Raw genomic sequence first — 22,944 nt, 5'->3', positions numbered from 1 at the left:
ACCCCTAAAGTCTCCAGGTATTTCCCAACCCAGAGCTGGCAACCCAACCTACAGAGAGTGTTTGCAAAATCAGAACTTCATGTACCGTTGCCAGCTCCAGGTTGGGAAATAGCTGGGTATTTTAAGGCTGGAGCCTCAGGAGGGCAGGTTTTTGGGGGGCTGGGGTGGGGTTCACTGCTGTATAATGCCACAAAGGCCACCTTCTAAAGCAGCCATGTTCTCCAGGCGAACTGATCTCTGTCGCCCGAAGTTGAGTTGTCCTCCCAAGCGATCTCCAGCCATTGCCTGGAGACTGGCAACCCTAGCATCCTGGCCAGAAATGTCTACTTCCCATTGCCGCCCCCTGTCTCTTTAAACGTGTGTAAGGTCAAATCAGACAAAAGCTCGAAGCTTCTCACTTAGCATGAATCTATATGGCTGGTCCCAATAAAACATATTTCATGGATATTGATCCTGTCATTCAGGGGAATTGCCGCATCCTCTAGTGCAGGGGTGGGCCAAGTGTGGCGCTCCAGACGTCCTGGGACTACAATAACCATGAGCCCCTGCCACTGGCAGGGGCTCATGGTTATTGTAGTCCAAAGTCATCTGGAACGCCACACTTGGCTCACCCCCGCTGTAGGGCGAGCAGCCGAGCACCTCCCTGCGCAGGCGTCCCACCGCTGCACTACAACTCCCGCCGTGCCTTGCGGCGCCGGCCTCTCCGCGCGAAGCCTGCTGGGAGCGGGCCGGCGCCAATGGTCGGCGGCGGGGTGGGGAAGGCGGCCGAGTGAGCGCCCAGCCCTGCCCTGCCCTGCCTTGCTTGCCGCTCGTCCTGCCCCATTCATTGCCGGCCCGGCCCGGCCGCCGCCGCCGCCGCCATGGAGGCGCTGATTCCGGTCATCAACAAGCTGCAGGACGTCTTCAACACGGTGGGCGCCGACATCATCCAGCTGCCGCAGATCGTGGTGGTCGGGACGCAGGTGAGGCGGGCGGGCGGGGCCTCGCTCGGCCAGGGTGACCCTCAGGGGAGAGGAGGGGAGGGGAAAGGCCTCTCCCCCACCCAGCAGAGCCGGCTCCAGAATCCCAGTCCTTGCTTCCCCAGGGTCACTCCTTCCCAGTTCCCGGTTGTTGCTCTCCCAGGGTCGCTGATGAATTCCACTGCCTCCAGGATTCAAGTTCTTGCTACCCCGGGGTCACTGCTTAATCCCACTGTTTACAAAACCCCAGTTCTTCCTTCCCCAGGGTCACTCCTTCCCAATTTCCGGTTGTTGCTACTCCAGGTCACTTCTTAATTCCACTGCTTCCAAGATCCCGGTTCTTGCTACCCCACGGTCATTGCTTAACCACCCTATTTACAGTGTCCCAATTGTTGCTTCCTGGGGGTCACTGCTTACAAATTCACGGTTGTTGCTACTCCAGGATCACTGCTTCCAGGATCCCAGTTATTGCTACCGCAGGGTCACTACTTTCAAATTCCTAGTTGTTGCTTTCCCAGGGTCACTGCTTAATTCTACTGCTTCTAGAATCCCAGTTCTTGCTTGCCCAGGGTCACTCCTTCCCAATTCCCGGTAGTTGCTACTCCAGGTCACTGCTTAATTCCACTGCTTCCAAGATCCCAGTTGTTGCCACTGCAGGGTCACCACTTAATCCCACTGTTTACAAAACCCCAGTTCTTGCTACCCCAGGGTCATTGCTTAACCGCCCTGTTTACAGTGTCCCAATTGTTGCTTCCCAGGGGTCACTGCTTACAAATTCCCGGTTGTTACTACTCCAGGATCACTGCTTCACCCCACTGCCTCCAGGATCCCAGTTCTTGCTACCACAGGGTCACTGCTTACATATTCCTAGTTGTTGCTTCCCCAGGGTCATTACTTAATCCCACTGTTTACAAAACCCCAGTTCTTGCTACCCTGTTATTACATGCGTTTTTAGTCTCTTCCCATATTATGTCTCCGCCTTCTGTTATAGTTTACTCTGCGCTCGCCTGTTTGGCCCTCATTGGAAAAGGAAGGTTGTATTTTTTAAAGGTTTCTTTAGGTATTTGAAGGTGCCTACAACATAATTATCCTTCAAGGGGTTATCAGCAGTTCATAGCACCCACAGCAGGTGAGACTGGTGGATGTGCCCTGTGTGATGCTGTAAGGTTTATGCTCGTGCATCCCTGACCCATTTCCAAGATTTCTGTTCTTGGGAGGAGGTGAGGAATAGGACTGAGTAGCTCAGTGTTAAAAATTCCAACGGGCCTCAAGAGCAGAAGTGGCAAAAAAGGGTAATTTAGTAGGGAGAGGTATGAGAAAATAGGTAGGACTGAGGCCAGCAGCCACCATGCCCCTCATAGCTTCTCTTTGGGTCTCTGGTGCCACCAAGCTAATGGTTTTCCAATAAATGGGGTACCTTGCCCAGTCCCTGGGCCCCCCTCCCTCTTCTCTCCCTTTTGTCAGCCAAACTATGGCAAATGGAGAGAGTTGGAATATATAGGGGAGAAGGCCTGTTTCCCTGTACGTGGGGGAATAGTAATGGGCAATCTGAACTGGCTTTATGAGGAGATGGAGCTATGTGCAGTCTCTGGTTGGCTGGAGGTTAATGACAATTACAGATAGTTGGAATTTGTGGCATGCTTTGTGTTCTCTGTATAATTTGTTTTTGTTGCAACAATACAGTGCAAGGCAACTTAGAGACTGGGCAATTAAGGATAAAATAGCACAACATCTAGAACCCAGCCTAATGTTAGTATTTACCAGGGAATGCCAAAAAGATTTTGTGGGTTTTTCCCCCCCTCCCAAGGACAAAACAAACTGGGGAAAGACCAAACCCCCCCCCCCCCCCCCGACAACTGTCATTTTAAAGATGAATGAAGCCTCTTTAGTTACCAATCAGACTGTTAGTCTTTGGGGTACCATAAGACTCTTCTGATTTTTCATGAAATAGACTTGCCATGGCTACTCTTAGAATTTGATCCACAATAGGGGGGTGGCTGTCACTGTGCTGCCGCAGTCGTGAGCCTTCACCGCAGGGCAGTTGGTGGGTAGGTGTCGAAAGGGATGCTAGAAGTCATGACCTTGGGCCAACTCGGAGGTTCTCAGGTGCATAGATGTTAAGAAAGAGAAACAGAGTCAGTGTAAATCCTGCCGTTTTGGAGTCAATTTTGCTCTGGGTGCAGTGAACCAAAATAACGTGGGTGAAGCTTGTCCTCACAACGCCCCTGTAGAAGTAGGTTACCGGGTTGCCGTTTTCACCAAGTGGAGAACGAAAGCTGAGCAAGTGGAACTCTACCTAGCATGCTTCCAGCTGCGATTGTATTTGAATCCCAGCTCCCTGGATCAAAGCCTTCTTGTGATACTCGTACTGAGTAAATGGCAGGGCAGGGCAGGAGGCATGGATGAGAACATACGAGGCTGCCTAATACTAGATCAAGACCATTGGTCCTTGTAGCCTAGAAGTGTCGTCTTTGACTGACTGAAGAAAAAGTAACAAAATGGTGCAGAGAGAAATGGAATATTTAATAGTTACGCAGCCCCCAGGCATTTTGCATACAGCTTTGTCAGGCGGAATCTTTTGAATTCTTTTTCATTCCAGTCCTCATATTGAAAGATTCTCCCTGATGAAACTGGTATACAAAATGCCTAGGGATTGTGTAACTATTAACATTTACATGTCCTCCTGCACCATTTTGTGTCTTTTCCTCCATTCCCCCTTCCCCTTTCTGTGGATAACCAAGGGAAAAGGGCTCATTAGTGAGTGCCATTGCTAAATTGAAACAGGCCTTTGTTCTGTGAGCTGGCTAGTTGAGAAGCGCTCCAGGAACTGTACACGAAGCCTACCTGATGTCTTCAGAGGAAGGGCATGGGAGTGAGTTGGTGAGTACAGGCATAAGTACCTAAGACCAGGGGTAGTCAACCTGTGGTCCTCCAGATGTCCATGGACTACAATTCCCACAAGCCCCTGCCAGCAAATGCTGGCAGGGGCTCATGGGAATTGTAGTCCATAAACATCTGGAGGACCACAGGTTGACTACCCTTGCCTAAGACAGTTGTGGGGGGAGAGTTTCTATTGGGGGAAATGGCACAGATGAGTAAGTTAGCCCCGCCCCCAGGACTGGGAGTGATCCCTTTCAGGAGACCGCATGGCTGCTTTTGAGAGTCATGTAAATGACAAGAGTCGCGTGGCGTAAGGGAAGAAAGTAGGAAGTCACAGAGAATTGGGAGGGGTGGGCAAAGGGGCCAAGTCTATGAGATAAGTGTTAAAGCGATTAGAGGAGGTCAAAGTCAATGGGGGAGAGTGTACGAATGGGTGATGGAGCGCAGCTTTAGCGATAAGAGTGGTTGGGCCTGAATAGATTCTGTGTTCAATTCGGTGCTGAATTTAACAGACCACTTAGATGAATTTTGCAACTTATATGATTGAACAGTTATGTCTTTTCTTATATTGTACATAATAATGCTGCCAAATTTTAGTTGCTTTGCATAAGTTATCAAGGTTTTGCTGTTCGCAGCAGGAACAGTGAAATTGCATTCAGGGCTATTGCGCATCTCGGCTCATTGTTTTTCTAGCTGCTTCAGCTGTAGCTGGGGCTAAAAACTACATTTGACATTAAAAGATGGCAAGTTGGGGGTGTCAGGAAGCTGCCACTGGAGTTCACTGCCCTCTTCTGCTTGTTCTTTCTGCGTTCCCACAGAATTGGCCTGCACGGAGCTTTGGCTGCTGTTCTAGAGAGCCCCGTAGGCTCAGCCACATGGAAATTTAGCTGGTTCTTTAACTGAACACATGGCAGTCAACTCTTTGTGTTAATAGGTCTGTGTTAAGCCAATCTCTAAGAAGAAGAATCCACTCAGTATAGTACAGCTTTCTGTATCTTGGGAATCTGCCTCTTCAAATGCCCAACAATTAGCCCAGATGTTTTGGAGATAACTTTATTGAAAGTTTTAAACCCACGTTGTTATGCAATAAATTAGTGAATGTGATAACATGAAAATCAGGTATGGCCTTGGAGGAGGAGCATGTCTTATGTGCCACTCAGTGCTTAACAACCACTCAACCAGCTTTCCTGTGTGTCCAGCGGCCAGTCAGTCTCCTTCTGTACCTCACCCCTGACCACCTTCTCCTCCTTCCACTTCCCTCTGAGGCTTGGAGGCGGCAGATCCCTGCGAATGCTGGCAGGGGCTTGTGGGAATTGTAGTCCATGGACATCTGGAGGGCCGCAGTTTGACTACCCCTGTTCTTGACCATCTGGGATGAATCAGGGTATGTCTCAAATAGTGCACACCTCTTGGGCCCAAAATATCAGCTGGGTGATCCAAGCTATAGTCCCAATCAGGAATCATGGAAATAAGCGTTAGGCTTCGTAAACTGATACCGTTTCCAGGTGATCACTTTAGTTAATACTTTTGTGTGCATTTAAAAATACTAAAGTAAATCTATTTTGGTGAACTGAGATGGAAAAGTAAATTTGACAGATTGTGCTGACTTGGAATTTGAACAAGAAAACATAGCAGAGGACATGCTGTAATGGGATGTCCCATCTCCTGGGTTCAGGGCACGATTATCCTTTCTTGTTTGAGGCACCCATGACAACGATGTTGGGTCCCCCACAGACTAATCTGTTAAAATCTCATTCTTTAAGAAATGCTCCATTAATATGGTGAGAAGGCACAACGTGGTTTCCTGTGCTTTCCTTTCTGCAAGACAGTTTGCAGAATGCACTAATGCACAATAACATGTTTGTGTTTTTTCTTATTAGATTGCTTTTAGCATCTGTGGCTTATCAGGGGTACAAATCTGTAGCGAAGCCAAGCTTGGCCTCTCCATGTCTAAAAGGAAAATGTGGAGCTGGAGAAAATGTAGAAAAAATACAGAGAAGCCAAACCAGACAAGAAGAAGAGTTGATTCTTATATTCTGCTTTTCTCTACCCGAAAGAGTATAAATCATAGAATCATAGAGTTGGAAGGGGCCATACAGGCCATCTAGTCCAACCCCCTGCTCAACGCAGGATCAGCCCAAAGCATCCTAAAGCATCCAGGAAAAGTGTGTATCCAACCTTTGCTTGAAGACTGCCAGTGAGGGGGAGCTCACCACCTCCTTAGGCAGCCTATTCCACTGCTGAACTACTCTGACTGTGAAATTTTTTTCCTGATATCTAGCCTATATCGTTGTACTTGAAGTTTAAACCCATTACTGCGTGTCCTCTCCTCTGCAGCCAACAGAAACAGCATCCTGCCCTCCTCCAAGTGACAACCTTTCAAATACTTAAAGAGGGCTATCATGTCCCCTCTCAACCTCCTTTTCTCCAGGCTGAACATTCCCAAGTCCTTCAACCTATCTTTATAGGGCTTGGTCCCTTGGCCCCAGATCATCTTCGTCGCAGCTTAAATGCAGCTTATATTCGCCTTCCCTTTCCGCTCCCCACATAAGACATCCTATGACAGGGGTAGTCAACCTGTGGTCCTCCAAATGTTCATGGACTACAATTCCCATGAGCCCCTGCCAGAAAATCCTGGCAAGGGCTCATGGGAATTGTAGTACATGAACATCTGGAAGACTGCAGGTTGACAACCCCTTCCCTATGAGGTAGGTGGGACTGAGAGAGCCCTGATATTACTGCTCAGTCAGAACAGCCTTATCAGTGCTGTGGCGAGCCCAAGGTCACCCAGCTGGTTGTATGTGGGGGAGCGCAGAATCAAACCTGGCTCGCCAGATTAGAAGTCCGCACTCCTAACCACTACACCAAGCCGGCAAAGTATTCAAAGGTGTTTTTGGGGAAAAAAACACAATTATTAAAAGATAGTAATGGTGCATGGAATTATGCATCCTATATAAAACTTTTTCTCCCTCTTCCAAAATCTGGGGTCATCCAGTAAAGATGGGGCAGTAGATCCAATACAACCCCCCCCCCCCAAAAGCAAGCACACCTGTGTATGTTGCAGAGTTAATGTTTGGAATTTATTGCCACAGGGTGTAGTGATGGCAACTAGCTTAGATGGCATTATAAAGAGATTTTGAGAGATTCCTGGAGGAAAGATGCATCAGAGGCAGGTAGCCAGGGTGGCTGGCTCTGTGTTCAGAGGCAGTATAGGTAAGAAGAGCCCTGCTGGATTACAGCAGCCATCCATCTAGTTCAACATGCTGTTTAATCCAGCTGCCAACCAGTTAAATTGGAGGTCCAAATAACAGGATATAGAGGCCAAGGGTATTCAGAGGTTTGCTAGCTCTGTCTGCATATGGAGTTACCCCTTAGCTCAGCTTGCCTAGTATCCAGGGAAGTACCTACCGTCCATTAATATGTCTAACATCCTTTTAAAACCATCCATGTTTGTGGCTATCGTTGGCAGAGAGCTGCACAATTTAATTACTGGTTGAGTGAAGAAGTATTGCCTTTTGTCTGTCCTAAATTTGCTACCTATAAACTTCATTGCATGCACCTGAGTTCTAGTATTCTGGGGGAGAGAAAAAAGTGCTCTCTCATAGCTTTTTCTGCCCATGCATAATTTTGTAAACCTCTCCCCCCTCCTGCTAAAAGGTGACCACAAGGGAGCATTTGGATTTAATGCTTTGGGCCTTTCTGGCAAACTGCCGTGGGGAGAGCCAGCTTGGTTACAGTGGCTAGGAGTGCCAAGTTCTAATTTGAGAAGCCAGGTTTGATTCCCCGCTCCTCCACATGCAGCCAGCTGGGTGACCTTGGGCTCGCCACAGCCCTAACAGAGCTGTTCCGACTTGAGCAGTAATATCAGGGCTCTTTCAGCCTCACCCCCCTCAAAAGGTGTCTGTTGTGGGGAGAGGAAGATGATTGTAAGCTGCTTTGAGCCTCCTCTTGGTAAAGTGGCAGAGAAGAACCAATTCTTCTTGTTTTTTGTTCTTGTTCTTCTTGTTGTTGTTGTCTTTGTTGTTGTTGTTCTTCTGCATCTTCTGCTTCTACTTCTGCTGCTGCTAGGTTCTTCTGTCCTTTGCAATGCAAACAAGGCTCCAATGCAGTGAAAATGTACACTCCTATTTTAGCCCAAGATGAGCATTTTGGCATCTTGATGAGGACTTGGGCTTTTGCTGCTTTGTGGCAGCACGGCCTCCTTATTTTTATGCATATCTAGTATGAATTGGTGTATATACTTGCTTTGTATGCTAACCTACGTTTCAGTTTTTCCCTGGGTGCCTTTCTTGCCGCAGTCTCTTCCTCGCGTTGCTGATGCAATTTTCCTTTGGAAATATGCTCTGTTGAACTTGAGTGACCTAGTTTTTGATTCTCCATGGACGTGGCTTGGTCCTGCTCAGAGATTGTTTCCAATCTGAATTGGAGCACAAGGATGCCTTTTGAGCCATTTTCCGTACAGATGAAAATTGATGCTAGTTCTTTAATTAGAATATATATTGAGGGAATTCTATTTCGTAGCAGAGTGGATCTAGTGCTCTTTCCAGGATATCAGGAAAGCTGAAGTCGGTTGTGGCTTTCTCCTTTTTAAAATGAAACCGTGGCTGCTTTGATGGGAAAGAGTTGACTATGACGTATCTGTGCAATTTTCTGGTCGATTCTAAAGGCGTCTTCACATTAACTTCTGCTGGTGTCCTTTATAGGCTTGCAAATCATCGGCAATTTGCATAACCAGATTGCTGAGCAAACCTTGAAATGAAACTGCCTTGCAGTGAAAGAGGCTTTTTTTTTTTTAGATGCATGAATATATATATATATTTAATATTAAATCTTTAAAATACTTTTGGGGAAAACAGTAGGCTCTCAATACTGTAAATCAGGCTTTCTCAACCAGGGCTTCATGAAACCCTGGGGCTTCTTGATGGCCCTGGGAAGGTTTCCGGAAGGGTTTTTAAAAGTCTGTTGAGAGGGTTTTGTGTAAAGCACGTTGCTCTCTTCTGACATTTCTAGCAGCCTATGTGGAGAGTGAGAGGCGGGAAAAGGTGGCAGATGAAAGGGAGACTGCAAAAAGGTGAGGAGGGGATAGGAGGTGCGATAATGTTTAGCGTTACGCCATTCAGCTGGCGTAAAGCTATTTTTTCTGATGTGCGGAAATGCCCTAAGTATTTGATCTGGTTTACTGATGATGGGAAGCATGTTTGGGTCACTCACCCTCCTTCCATGCAACATTATGGTGCTCTCATGCTATGTAATTCATTCATTCATTCATTCAGGTTATATACCACCCTTTGCTGTGATGCCTTGGCGCGGTGTACTTAGAACAGAGAGAGCAAAAAACCCCCAAAACATTATCCTCTTGCGGCCATTTGAAAGCAAAGAAATAGAACAGCCATATATGATTAATAGCATATTGCAAATGAGCAGCATATAACAAATTGAAAGGGACATATTGAGCGTTGGTGTTAAAGTCTCCTGGTGATTGCGTCAGTAAGGGGAGTCCTCATTGCTGGTCTTACCCAAAAGCCTTACCTAAAAGACCCAAGAGCTCCATTTTGCGGGCCCTGCTGAAGTGCTCATGTTCCAATTGGGCCTTGATCTTTCTGCCTCTTCCCTGTCTTTCCTAGAGCTATATTACTACTATCTTTTTGGAAAGACCTCAGAAAAGCCAGCGAAGCTGGCATTTTTCAGGAACCTCCAGATCGTTCCTGGTCCGGCCCATATTGGATCCATTTTCCCTTCTCCAGTCCCCTTGTAATGACCAGTGTCCTGTGTTACCAGACTGCAGCTGGAAAGATTGGGGGAAACCTGCCTTTTGGAAGCCAGGAAGGTTTAAGAGAGGCAGCCTCCATGTGCAGCCCACTGAGTGACCTTGGGCCAGTCGCAGTTCTCTTAGGGCTCTCCTCGCAGAAGAAGAAAAGCAGGTTTTTGTGTACCCCACGTTTGACTACCCGAAGGAGTCTCAAAATGGCTTACAATAATCTCCCAACAAGAGACACTCTATGAAGTAGGTAAGACAGCAGTTTTCAAATAAAACAGCTCTTCTTCTTTGGTGCTGTTCTCAGTTGCCAGCCACAACAGCAGTGAGCAAACCTGCGGGAACTCGTTGCTAAGTGGAAGTCAGTGAGTCCTGATCTGAATGTGAGTGTGACCATGAGTAATACTATCTGGGACAAAATTAGATAGCATTTTTGTGAGAGCAACCAGACGGACTGACAAATACATCAAAAAGCCATATCCTATATTTTTAGTAGGTGACTGATTTGTTCCAGGTAGTGCTGAGTTATGCTTCCTTCAGCCCAAGACCCAATTGGTTTTCCTGGGCGATGTTTTTCATTAGGGAAGTCCGTGTTGATCTCTATGCAGACAGATCAACCGGATCTAATTACGGATTTTAATCTTCTAAGGGCTAATTAGAGTCAAGATTTGAAAGTCCTGTGAGGCTTGACTTATCTTCCATGAGGCATCCGTAATCCTTTGTGTGCTTGCCAAATATATTCTGGAAATGGCCTTGGGCTTCCTTCCTGCGGTCTGGCTTTTACCATGTCAGAAGCACTCAAGGTGTCTTAAGGCCATGAAGTGTTGTCATCTTATACTTCCAGGAGCAGAACTGCGGCCAGCACGAAACTATTTATTTATTTATTGGATTTATAGCCCGCTGCTCTCAAAAATCAGCTCGTGGCGGGTGACTTAAAAGAAAATCCATATGATAAAATTCAATAAAACCCAATCACAATACACAAAAACCTTAACAGATGGCAAAAAAAATCCCATGGCCCTCCTTAAAACAGGAAGGCCCTTGCGAGGGCAGCATGGGGGAATCCAGATGTTCAGGACCAGATGTTCAGGTACCAGTGCCAAGGGGGACCCGTATCCATAAATCTGGCAGAAGAGCTCCGCTTTGCAGGCCCTACGGAAAGTGGTAACCCTCAGTATGAAAAGTATGCCTGCATACTGTATAGTGGACCATTCCTCTCTTGAAATGAGTTTTAAAGAAATTAAATTTAATCTGTGTTCTGTATGTAAAAAATTGCCTTCCCAGTGTGGCATATGGTGGAGCTTGTCTTCCTGGCAGATTGCCTGGCCAGACAAAAACCAGTTGTGGGCAAGTCGACTTGTGCAGGGTGCGGCAAAGTGAAATTGAGCCCAGTTGTGATCGGAGTGCTGACGCTGGGGAAACTGCAGGCTCGCTTGCTGGCAAATATTCCATTGCTGAGATTTGTTCTGAAGGGGTTAAAAACAGTATCTGGTTCCTAGTGGGAAGGGAATTCTTAGAACTGCCATCCAGATCAGGAGGAGTCGTAGCTCAGTGGCAGAGCATCTGCTTTGCAGGTAGGTCTCCGGTTTGGTCCTCAGTATCTTGAGTTACCATCACTGGAACCTGGATAGCCCAGTCAAGCCCAGTCCCATCAGATCTGAGAAGCTGAGCAGTGTTAGCCCTGCCTGACACTAGGAAGAGCAACCTCCAAGGGATACCAAGGTTGTGACTTGGGGGCAAGCAGTGGCGGTCCACCTCTTTTGCCTGGCAATCTTAGGCTCTCCTGGCTCTGTTACACACATGTTATCCTAAATAAATAAATATTTTTCCACTGAGATCCTGGAGAGCTGGTGCCAGTTAAGGTAGACAGTTTATTTTCCTGGGCTCCAAGATCACTGCAGATGGGGACTGCAGCAAAGAAGTTAAAAGATGCTTGCTCCTGGGGAGGAAAGCTATGGCAAATCTAGACAGCATCCTAAAAAGCAGAGACACCTGCCAACAAAAGTGCATGTAGTCAAGGCTATGGTCTTCCCAGTTGCAATGTATGGCTGTGAAAGTTGGACCATAAGGAAGGCCGAGCGTCAAAGAATTGAGGCTTTTGAACTCTGGTGCTGGAGAAGACTCTTGCGAGTCCCTTGGACTGCAAGGCGAACAAACCGGTCAGTCCTAGAGGAGATCAGCCCTGACTGTTCTTTAGAAGGCCAGATCCTGAAGATGAAACTCAAATACTTTGGCCACCTCATGAGAAGGAAGGACTCCCTGGAGAAGAGCCTAATGCTGGGAGCGATGGAGGGCAAAAGAAGACGGGGACGACAGAGAATGAGGTGGCTGGATGGAGTCACTGAAGCAGTCGGTGAGAGCTTAAATGGACTCCGGGGAATGGTAGAGGACAGGAAGGCCTGGAGGATCATTGTCCATGGGGTCGCGATGCGTCGGACACGACTTCGCACATAACAACAACAAAGGTAGACAGTACTGACCTTGCTTAGACCCATGGTTTGATTTGGTGTAAGGCAGCCTCATGTGATTGGTCTTTGTGTACGTGAGATTAGTTTGACATTTGTATTTAGGCATTTAGACTGTCTACAGATCATGATAAACCCATAACACCTTTGTGGCACCTTAAAGCTTAATGTATTTTCAAATCAATCCTACAAAGTTACTCCAGACTGCCTCCACTAAAATCAGTGCCTGCAAATTGGAGTAACTTTGTAAAGGACTTAGAATCATAGAGTTGGAAGGGACCTCCAGGGTCATCTTGTCCAACCCCCTGCACTATGCAGGAGCTCACACCTACTTCATCAGATACATCAGGATAGTCATCTGTTAAGAACATAAGAAGAACCCAGCGGCAGAGTAGCAGGGCAGCCCCCGAGGCAGCAGCCGGGGAGGAGGAAGAGGAGGAGCTGTGGCCCGGCACTGACTTACCTACGGACCGGTATCGGTCCCCGGACTGGGGGTTGTGGACCACTGCCATAGAGGTCAATTTCTGCTCCTTCTGTTCGCCTCTTTATTGTACTGGGTGCCAATGTCTCTTAATTTGGAGTGTGTGGCATTAAGAAGGGGGCGTCTGCTGTTAGCCCTTTTCCTCCTGCGTTCATTCAGCAGAGAGTGGCTATCTCCTAGAAATCCAAGTGAAGAGTTTACTTATTCATCGTCCGTCATAGTGAAGATGGTGCCAGTATCTCACTAGCACTTTTGCAAAGAACGGTGATCAGTTAAGGCTGTATGGTCCTTTCTTGCATCTCTCTGGGCCTTTTACCAAAGATGGGTTTGCCCCTTGGAAAACTTCATGATGGTGATACTTGAAGGCTTTAAGGCAGGGGTGGGCAAACTGTGGCCCCCCAGATGTCCATAGACTACAATTCCCATGAGCCCCTGCCAGCATTCACGAATGCTGGCAGGGGCTCATGGGAATTGTAGTCTATGGACATCTGGAGGGCCACAGTTTGCCCACCCCTGCTTTAAGGGGTGGGGGGGGTCAGACAAATTCATGGAGGATAGGACTGGCATTGGCTATTTCCCAGGATGACTGGGCGCTCAAGAAACCCCTCAGTTTCTCCACTTTTGAAGCCTCCTTTTTATTAATTGCTTACTAATAAAATCGATCAGTGTCGCATTTCATTTTAGTATTTTTAACACTGTCAGGCTGTTCTTCAAAGCCTGCTTCACGATCAGCACTACCAATATTAGCCTGGAAGGGACACATCTTTCAACAGAAGTGACCATTCTGCCCTCATGCCTACCTTTGATGTGGGAACAAAGGGCCACAATTAGGATTCTCCGTGAAAGTGTCCCTTTTATCAAGGCTTTTAAAAGCTTCCAGTAGATTTAAGTCAGGCTTTCAGCTGCGTGGCTCAAAGATCTGCAGGGGCTGAAGAGTCATTGGGGTGGATGCTCTCGGGTCCTTTGATTTAGAGCACGTTAAAGACAGGACCTGATTGTAATGAGTTTCATGTTTGGAACAGGGCCCAGTGATCCCTGCAGACATTCCCTTGCTTTCATGTTTTAGATGACTTTGAATAAGATGCACATGATGTAAAATATGCATGATTGAGTCTAGGCTCATTTGTTAACCTACAATTTTATTTTCTTTCATTTGGCATTGAGCTCATGGGTTTATTTCAAAGCTCTTGACCTGCAGGCAGATGGCGCACAGGTAGATGCAAGTACAATTCTTTGTTTTGAAAGACCTGCTCTTAATAGCAAGCAGTAGAAAAAGTAACTTTGAAGTGCGGCTTTATGAAACTGTCTGGGTGTGATTCTTTTTTGCTTTGTCGCTCCTTAGAATGAACGTTTGAGGTACATGTTAAAACGTTTGTGGCTTAGGGTTAGGCATTTTTACTTGGAAGTTTCAGCCAAGGTTGCTACAGTTTTTAACGTACATGATTTCGCTTCTTCTCACAATACTCAAATCTTGGAATAACCCAATAAAGATGCTGAGTAGTAGGTTTGGAGACAGCAAAATACATACTTATGGAATTCACTGCCTTGACATGTTTATCTGGTTTTAAAAGTGAGCTGGATAATTTCTTGAAAGTTTGAAAATTCCATTCTTCCCAGAAATTATCCAGCCCCCTTTGAAAACCAGTGAACCCTGACCTGGATAGCACCCTGGTGGGGAGAGGCCAGGCAGCCTGATCTTGAAAGCTGAACAGGGTCAACCCTGTCTGACATTCGGATGGGAGACCACCAGGGAAATCCAGGGTAGCTATGTAGAGGCAGGCAGTGGCAAACCATCTTTGAACTTGTCATGTCTTAAAAACCTAATGGGGTCACCATAACTCACTTGCATCTTGATGACAACCCCCACCCCAAAGAAACAAATCCAGTGTGGTGTTTGGAGGGAGAACCACATGGATTCTTTTGGTGGTGATCAGCAGTGGGTGATTTCATTCCCTATTTGTAAGCTTCCAAGAGGCTTCTGGTTACTGGACTGGAGCAGCCTGGATGATACCAGTGCAGATCCTTCAGGCTGGGGTTGCCCTGTTATTGGACCTCTCAGGGAGCTGGCTGGCCAGTGGGTGAGTCAGGATGCTGGACTACATGGACCACTGGTCTAAGCCAGCAGGGCTCTTCTGATATTCTTTTGAAGGCCTCAACCTCTGTGCCCTGTTGTTGTTGGACTTCCAGAAGAACTAATTGAGTTCTGCGTGAGACAGGATTGCTGGACTAGATGGACCACTGGACTTGAACTAGCAGGGTTCTTCTTATGTAGTCACATCTGTAGTCTCTTTGTTGGTAACTTGTTGATGTCTTTTGCAACAGCACAAGAGTAAGCATCTGCCTTTGAATGAATATACAAGGCAATCACAGGCCTTTGCTTCAATTTTCAGAGCAGTGGAAAAAGTTCTGTTTTGGAAAGCCTGGTGGGAAGGGATCTGCTCCCAAGAGGAACGGGGATTGTCACCCGGCGACCCCTCATCCTGCAACTGGTGCACGTCTCAGCCGAGGATCGCCGGAAAACAGCTGGAGACGAAAACGGTAAGTGCGGGTTGAGTGGAAGCTCTCAAAGTGAAAATGTCAAGATCAATTAAATAGACTGACTGCATATTGTAGTGGAAATGATCAAATGTAGGAACCTTAGTTATGAAGATTAATTCTGCCCTTGAAAGGTTTATCTACGTTGAGAAGGTATTTCTTGTTTACATTCTCATTAGCTTTATTTAGGTAACAGATCTGCAGGCAGATTTTTGCATAATGTAATTCATCTGGCTGTGTTAGCTATTTTTCTGTTTTCTTTTTTTTGGGGGGGGGGGAAAACCCCTTGACATTTGTAGCTAACTGTATAGTAATTAGGAAGAAAATGTTACTGGTTGTCCGTGGGACTTGGTGCTTGAGGAGGTAACTGATCGCGCATCGTGCTTGTCAAGTCAAGTGAAGAAATGGCCGATGTTGATTTTAAGAACTTACTGAAGGCTGGTCATGCCTGATGTCCTTTTCGTATTTTCCTGGCTGTGGATCCTGGTGCCAAAAGTGCAGCTCACATCCCTGTAAACCAGGCCTCTCCCCTGAGCTTCATGAGTAGCATTTACTTGTGTGTTCTCATGATGTTCAGTGGAACAGGATTGAAGCATTTTCCTGCATTTTTCTGGAGCAGTGAGGAGCTTGTGTAGGCAGTATTTATTCAGGGTGGTTTACATACAACATCATGGGGGGGGGGGGATCAACGAATCAGCATACAACATAGTCAAATACAACAACAACAATCCAACAGTAGTTCTAAGCAACACAACTTAAGTGATCCCAAACAACAACAATATAACGGGAACAATAACTTAGTGTGAGAGTAGGTAGAGGAAGCTCTCCGGGGTGGGGCGGTGGGGGGGCTTCTATTTCTTTTTTAATCATGCCGTGCTGAGATTCGATTGCAGTAAATCTTAAGAATCTGAGAAAGCTTCACGGGAAGGGTCTCAGGTCTTCCCAGAATCTTGTGAGTCCGGTTAGTTTGATCACTCTACGGCAAATGAGAGGAGGTTGTGGTGGAGAGAACAGTGGCAAACCATCTGGCAACCAGCTCCTTTTCCCAGCTTTTGCAAAGGCATAAGCTGATATAGAAACAAACCTAACAAATTCCAAAGGAATAAGGAGAGTTATTGGCAGCACAAGAAGTATACATCCTGTGGCCACCGTTGTCCTTTGAGAGCAGGGTAAACTCATGATTTGCTTTTAAAAAAGCTACAGTGAGCCTCTTTTAATTATAATACCTGCCTTGTTGATCACAGCGTTGAAGTGCCTGCTCTTGAGTCCCATTACTGCTCCTTGAGTCACATAACTACTACATATATGGATGGAGGGAGCTTCTTGTGGCGCAGATTGGTAAGGCGGCAGACATGCAGTCTGAAGCTCTGCCCATGAAGCTGGGAGTTCAATTGCAGCAGCCGGCTCAAGGTTGACTTCCATCCTTCCGATGCAGTGCGGAGACCCAGCTTTCTGGGGGGTAAACGGTAATGACTGGGGAAGGCACTGGCAAACCACCCCGTATTGAGTCTGCCATGAAAACGCTGGAGGGCGTCACCCCAAAGGTCAGACATGACTCGGTGCTTGCACAGGGGGATACCTTTACCTTTTTATATGGATGGAGGAGTGCCGTTACTACTACAATGGATGGAGCAGTCTAGATGGTTGCTATCTCAGTATTGCAAATGTTGCTCTTGCTTGCAAGAGGTCAACCACTGAACAATGAAGTTTTTAGAGCAGCTCACGTAAACTCTTTGTCAATCATGAGGCTCTGAACTGCTACTGGCTGCTTGTCGCTTTTGCCTGGGATTGTTTGAGAAGGGATTTTTCATAGATAATCCAAGAAGACTCGCCCTTTAGACTGGGAGCCGAGGGAAGGTTATTAAACATGCTTTGTTGGAACAGCCTTTGATAACAACTGGGACTTTGGGACTTGTCTGTTTTCAATAGCGCTGCTTTCCTTGCGTGTGGGCTTCCCTCCCTCCCCCCCTTCCCTTTTTCAGGAATATTTAAGGGATAATTATGGACGAAAATGCAGCTGGATGATGCTTTTTCTCAAGCTGGATGGCTGTCATGACGGCAACTCTGGTCTGGGTTATTCCGTTTTATATCTTGGCGCAAACCTTTGGTTGTTAGGATGACAAGACGGAAGATGAAATAGTGAATGCAAGCCTCCTTTTTTGCAAATGAAGGAGAATTTGAGACTTATTAATATATACTAGCAAAGAAGCCCGTTGTACTTAAAAATACAATGGGCGCTAGACTTCTCTCCCCCCCCTTAGCAGGCCCACCAAGAGAGGAATCTTCTGTGTCTGCGAGTACCCTTGAAAGTACCTTTAACAGGGAGGAGGTTCTGAGTATATACCCTGATCCTGAATTTGCCCACACCTAAAAGATGCATGGGGCTTGTTACCCAAAAATGCCATGACGGCCGGATGACGGCAGCACAAGAATTGCAAGCCTGGTTGGTAGGTTTTCCCTCTTTGCTACAGACCCTTCCCTGTGGGCAGGGAAGGCAGCAATTGTACAACTACCCTGTACTACACAGGTTCGTTCTCCTGGCGCTGCAGTTCTTGCATGGATGGTGAAAGGAACCTTATCAGTTATGGTGCCCTCCGAGTTCCACTTCTTGCTTTTCAGGGGCTTTTTCAGAAGGGCCGATGCCAGAGAGAGAACAGAGGCAAAGCAGGGAACGACATGCCTGTGTCTAAGGGACAGCTGTGACTTAACCAAGGGCTGACTCTGCCTATGGAGGTTAATGGTTTTAATAGATCTGTTAGTGATGGTAGATGAAAGGAAAAGGGTATTGATTCCAGAACTGCAGTAATGAGAGTAGCTTCCCCCCTGTTAGTGGTAGGAATTCCCAGCTGAGTAGATGCCCTACATTTTTAAAAAAACATGACATTTCTGTGCCAAGATAGCCTGGACTTTGCTGCAAGAATTCAGCTTTTATCCATTTTATGCATATTTAATGTATTGCATAGATCTGCTTTTTGTACATGGTCACAGGGAAGGATGAGGAAATGCACACCACTTGAAAACTTTCCCCCTTTCTAACTTCAGAGCAGTCGCCAGCCATTTGAGCCTACACACTTTTCGTGGTCTTTGTGCTTGTGTACGGGCCCAGCTGATGCCCTTATCCGGCTGCCCCTGAGACTTCTGCATTCCACACGTGGCTTCTTGAAGGATTCTTGGACTAGATTCGGACCTTGCTAAACCCTGGCCATTCTCAATGTCCATCCCAAAGAGGCTACAGCTGACAGCTTATTACAGTGCCCCAAATCTCAGCTTGAAATGTAAAGATTCTCTGCATTGGCACGTCCTTAACATCCCTTTTGCATCCAGAGGGAGGAAGGAGGGGAGCGTGAAGCAGTTTGATTTTTGTCAGGAGCTTGCCCATATTACTTGGAGTCAAGTGGACAAGCTCTCAGGAGGGGTTGATGGAGTGGGTCTTTCCCCGCCTCCCCCTTTCGGAAGCGGCCTGCCTTTTCTCCCTGAACTGCTCTCAGGTGATCGGGAGAACCTTGCCAGCAGAATGTTCTGCAGAGCCGTGTACTGCCACAATGTAAGGCAATCTGGTAAATTTGCCTTGCCAGCAGAAGCAGGGTGAGATGCAGGCTTCCCTCATTGACTCACCTTGTCCATCCTGGGCAGACTTGCCAAGCAGGCCTTTCCTGATTTCCCCAGGGAGGGGTTTCAAGGGGCACAGCAGGCCGTGTGGCAATTGTGAAGGTGGGGAAGAGCCAGTGCCGGCTCATCCTACAAATCCTTCCACTGGATCAAGCCCATGGCCTGAATGCCGCCTGGGAACGGGCAAGGCTCAGTGTTGCGTACTGAGCAGAGATCATAGCTGAGGCTCCTGACTCATGGTTTGAACACGTGAAGCTCTCCTCTGCTGAATCAGGCCTTTAGGTCCCTCACAGTGAGAGAGAGATGTCTGCTGAAGCTAGTAGGGTCTTGGGCAGAGAGTTGGTATTTTGGGACATGACTTTAAAGGATATGGTATTTTTGTTATAATGAAGGCTTGTTTGGGAGCCCTTTCTCTGAGTTCAGTATGCGTGCAAGCTCTGGGTGATTTTGTTCTCCTAACTGGTGGCTTTTAAGTATATAGTTTCCTTGTCGTATAGGTTGAGCAAGCCCTGGTCTTCCTTGGTGGTCTTCCATCTAAGTACTAATCCTGGCTGACCCTACTTAGCTTCCAAGCTCTGATCAGGGCCGGCTACTCTGGGCTATGCGGACTGCAGAATATAAATCAGTTTAATAATAATAGTAATAGTAGTAATATAATAATAATAAATCAGTTGGCTGTAGGAACTTCCCCCTTCCTAAGGTAGGATATTGCCCACTAGTTTTTATGCAGATATATATAATACAATAAGAATGTAAGCTTTAAAATAAATAAGTAAAATAAAAAATAAATAAAAGGCACTTGCCCAGTAAGAGTTGATCATGAAGTTGTGTTAGTAAAAGGGAGGGAGGGAGGGAGGAAGGAAGGAAGGAAGGAAGGGGAGAGAGAGAGGAAGGAAGGAAGGAAGGGGAGAGAGAGGGAGGGAGGAAGGGAGGGAGGGAGGAAGGAAGGAAGGGAGGGGAGAGAGAGAGGGAAGGAAGGAAGGAGAAACTGTGCGATTTGAGCATCGGGGTGTGTGTGTTGCTATGTCTGACCTTGTGCAGTCTATAATTTCTGGAGGTCTTTTGCTATCAAAGAGATGTGTACAGGCTACACAAAAGGCTTTTCAGGATTCTCTGTTGGTTTCATGGCCTGGGAGGAGCTGCTCGTCTGTAGCAAAGAGCTCTGTTTTGTGCATCTGTTTTTGGTCCTGCAAAAATGTTGTGCCAGACACCTGTCTTTATTAATTTGGAAAGGAGCCTGCCAGACAAGGGTCCCTTCTTGCAGCTCTTCTTCTTGTAGGCAGGCTGAATGCGGTCTTGGGGACACGTCCGTATTCTTCCTGTGTCTTGCTTTTCAGAGTGGGAGCAAATGTGCTTTTTCTTAACGGAAAAAGAAGAAAACAGCTACTGTCAAAGCCAGATGGAAGACCAGCTAGTTCAGAACACAAGGTTAATTAAAGTAGGAACGGAACTCTTTGGGTGGAGCTCTTTAAATTCAGACTCTGATGCGAGCGAAAACATCATATGCATTTTTACTGCACTATTCCCAGCTGTGCTTAAGGCAGGGGTAGTCAAACTGCGGCCCTCCAGATGTCCATGGACTACAATTCCCATGAGCCCCTGCCAGCATTTGCCTTAAGGAGACAAGAAGGGCAAGATGCCACCCCCTGTGTCTGTGGGGACAAAGCGATGTTTTTGGTAGCTCTAGCAGATGTGCTTCTGCATAAATCTTGGGAATGCGCCAGGACAGTAAGGCTGCAGGGCATTTTGGTTTGGGACGACATAACAATAAAACATTTCACTTCTGTCAATTATCTGCCCCCAAGTTCTTTTGACTCAGGCTCTTGCTTTGGATGAGCTTCTCTGTGTTCGTGTACAGTGGGAGAACAGTGCTTACGTGAGGCCCTTACATACATGAAAGAGTTTTGAGATTGTGCTTGGATCACAGGGCATGGTGCGTTTTCATGGTGCATTTCGTGTGTGCAGGGTGACCATGAACGCAGCATCATAGAACTGCCGAAATTTGGTTTGGGGGGAAGGTGGAGCCTGGTGACAGTGGTTTTTGACAAAGGGAAGAGATTTCAGCAGGGTATAATGCTGGAAAATCCATCCTTTAAAGCACCTGTTTTCTCCCCGGGGAACTGATTTGGTTGTCTGGAGATAAGTGGTAAAGATGGGAGATCTTCAGGTCCCCCCTGGAGATTAGCAACCCTGTGCATCCCCTTTATGAGAATTTAGGCCTTAGGTGTGATGTGCACCTAAAGTATGCTTTCCCACTCTTTGTAGCTTCTGTGCTTACAACACTTTTCTGATTTTCCTATTTCCTGCCACTGTTTCCTTTTTAAACTTCTTATATTTGGGATAACTGTTCCGATTCGCTCAGTTCCTTTGTCTCAGTCCAGAGAAAATGCTTTTTTCACCTGTCGCCTAACCCAAGTACTTCCATGTTGGTTTTCAAGCACTGAAGCTCCTTAGAAGAAGCTAAATTTGATAACGACAATGGTGTGGAGTAATTTGCCTGTGTTGTCTTTCAGCACTGCGCTCTGGACGATGTTTTTCCAAAGTGGAATCTCACGGTTGTGCTTTTCCGATAACCTGCTTTTTCCTCAATTGACCGGCATGTCTGTCTTGATGCATGTCATAGTTGGGGTAGCAGAAACAACTGGGAAATGATTTGGGTCGAAAGCAAATCCTGTAGAGCAGTGGTCCCCAACCCACAGTCCAGGGACCGGGACTGGTCGGTGGATCAGTTGGTACTGGGCCGTGGCTCCTCCTTGTCCTCCTTCCCAGCTGCTGCCTCGGGGGCTCCCCTGCCACTCTGCCGCCGGCTCACCTTTGGTGCTCTTCAGTGGCTGCCATGGCTGGGGCTCCCCCTTAGCGTGGCACTGTGCAGCTGCTGCTGGCAGCATCCCTAAGTGGGCGGTGGGAAGTCAGGGGCACCAGCAAGAAAGCAAGCGGAGCAGGGGATCAGGAGGTGGCAGCGGTGACGTCCCTTGGCAAAAGACTACCCCCCCCCCGGCCTCAGTAAAATTGTCAAGCATTGACCGGTCCCCAGTGATAAAAAGGTTGGGGACCACTGCTGTAGAGGGTGAATAACCAGGCTTCTAATGACTTTTGATGCTGTTTCTTTTTAACTGCAGACCCTGCAACCTGGAAACATTCAAGGCACCTTTCTAAAGGTTTCCCATTCACTTCCTTTCTCCCTGCACAGAATCTGCATGTTCATGGTATTCTAACCACTAGCATTTCATGCCACTTTTAGTCCCGCCTCCTGGCTTACGCACACATATTACACGCTGGCTGCTGGGCTGAGTCGCTGCTGTTTTGGTTGGTCTGCTGGCTTATTTTTGCCGCTGCTTTCTCCTGTTTTTTGTGTCGGATTAGAATGCAGTGCGGAGATTGACTTGTTCTTTTTTTTTTCTCCCCCTCCCATTATAGTGCTGTAGCTCTTTGTCATACCTTCCCTTGCTCTTTCGTCACTCAATTCTACATTGAAATCAGTTGGCCAGGCAAGCCTCTTGGGAGTAGACAGAACCAAGAGAGCGATGGATCTCAAAGAATTCATCTTTAAAATAGTAATTTGGATTGTAGTACTGAGGTGACAGCCTCACACGATGGAGCCTGTCCTCAATGGTATTTAGTTGAAGCAGGGGATGTTTGAAGCCCCGCAGTTAGAAATGTAGGGTTTGGTGGCTCCCTGGCCTTGCAACTCCACCAGCACTCGTGGGAAAAATTCCTGCTCTGCTGAATACCTTAAGTGGTGGATCAGGGACGGAATGCAGACATCCCTTTATCTGCAGGAGGAATGACATGTTCTACCTCTCAGCACTTCTCTTGTCACATCGCCTGGGACATGGCTGGGATGAGATGAGGAATGCACAGGGGGAAAGGGGCTTGCATCAGAGTCTCTCTTCAACCTACAGAGCTGCTGTTTTTCCAACAGTGGTGCACCGTCCAGGTGCATGGTCTCGGAAGCAGCTCTCAGCCCACCCTGTGTGACAGTTGTCAGGCTCTCTAAATGGAACTTGAGGTCATTGGAGATGCTTCTTGCAGGTCGCCCCCCCCCCCCCAGGCCAGAGTTATCAGAGAATTGGCTCAGGCATATTGACAGCAGAGCACCACAAGCACATGATGGTCTCTAAAGTGCTCCTGGACTCAAAACATGGCCACCTCGTGAAACAGTCTTCAGAGCACTTTGTGTAAGACAACTGTGTTATTATCCCCATATTTAGACCAAGGAGGGTTTCCCTAAGGTTGGCCAGTGAGCTCATGGTGGCTTTG

The 22,944-nt window shown here is 47.2% G+C and overlaps 1 protein-coding gene across 4 annotated transcripts in view; it reads left to right on the top strand.

Annotated features, from left to right (window-relative positions):
• Nucleotides 1-696: 696 nt before the first annotated feature.
• DNM1L (dynamin 1 like) overlaps nucleotides 697-22,944 on the top strand; it is a 44,135-nt gene continuing 21,887 nt past the window's right edge. For 2 of the 4 annotated variants that reach the window (XM_077339905.1, XM_077339903.1), the window contains exons 1-3: nucleotides 697-962; nucleotides 14,931-15,078; nucleotides 21,804-21,842. In XM_077339905.1, coding sequence (XP_077196020.1) covers nucleotides 861-962; nucleotides 14,931-15,078; nucleotides 21,804-21,842 — 289 coding nt within the window. In that variant the 5' untranslated portion in view covers nucleotides 697-860. The remainder of the gene's footprint in view (nucleotides 963-14,930; nucleotides 15,079-21,803; nucleotides 21,843-22,944) is intronic. The other 2 variants (XM_077339904.1, XM_077339906.1) reach the window with 2 other exon arrangements.

Source organism: Paroedura picta, chromosome 5, assembly GCF_049243985.1.
Source record: "Paroedura picta isolate Pp20150507F chromosome 5, Ppicta_v3.0, whole genome shotgun sequence".
NCBI classification, from domain to species: domain Eukaryota; kingdom Metazoa; phylum Chordata; class Lepidosauria; order Squamata; family Gekkonidae; genus Paroedura; species Paroedura picta.
The sequence above is the reverse complement of the archived record's forward strand: the minus strand, read 5'-3'. Positions and strand labels throughout refer to the sequence as shown.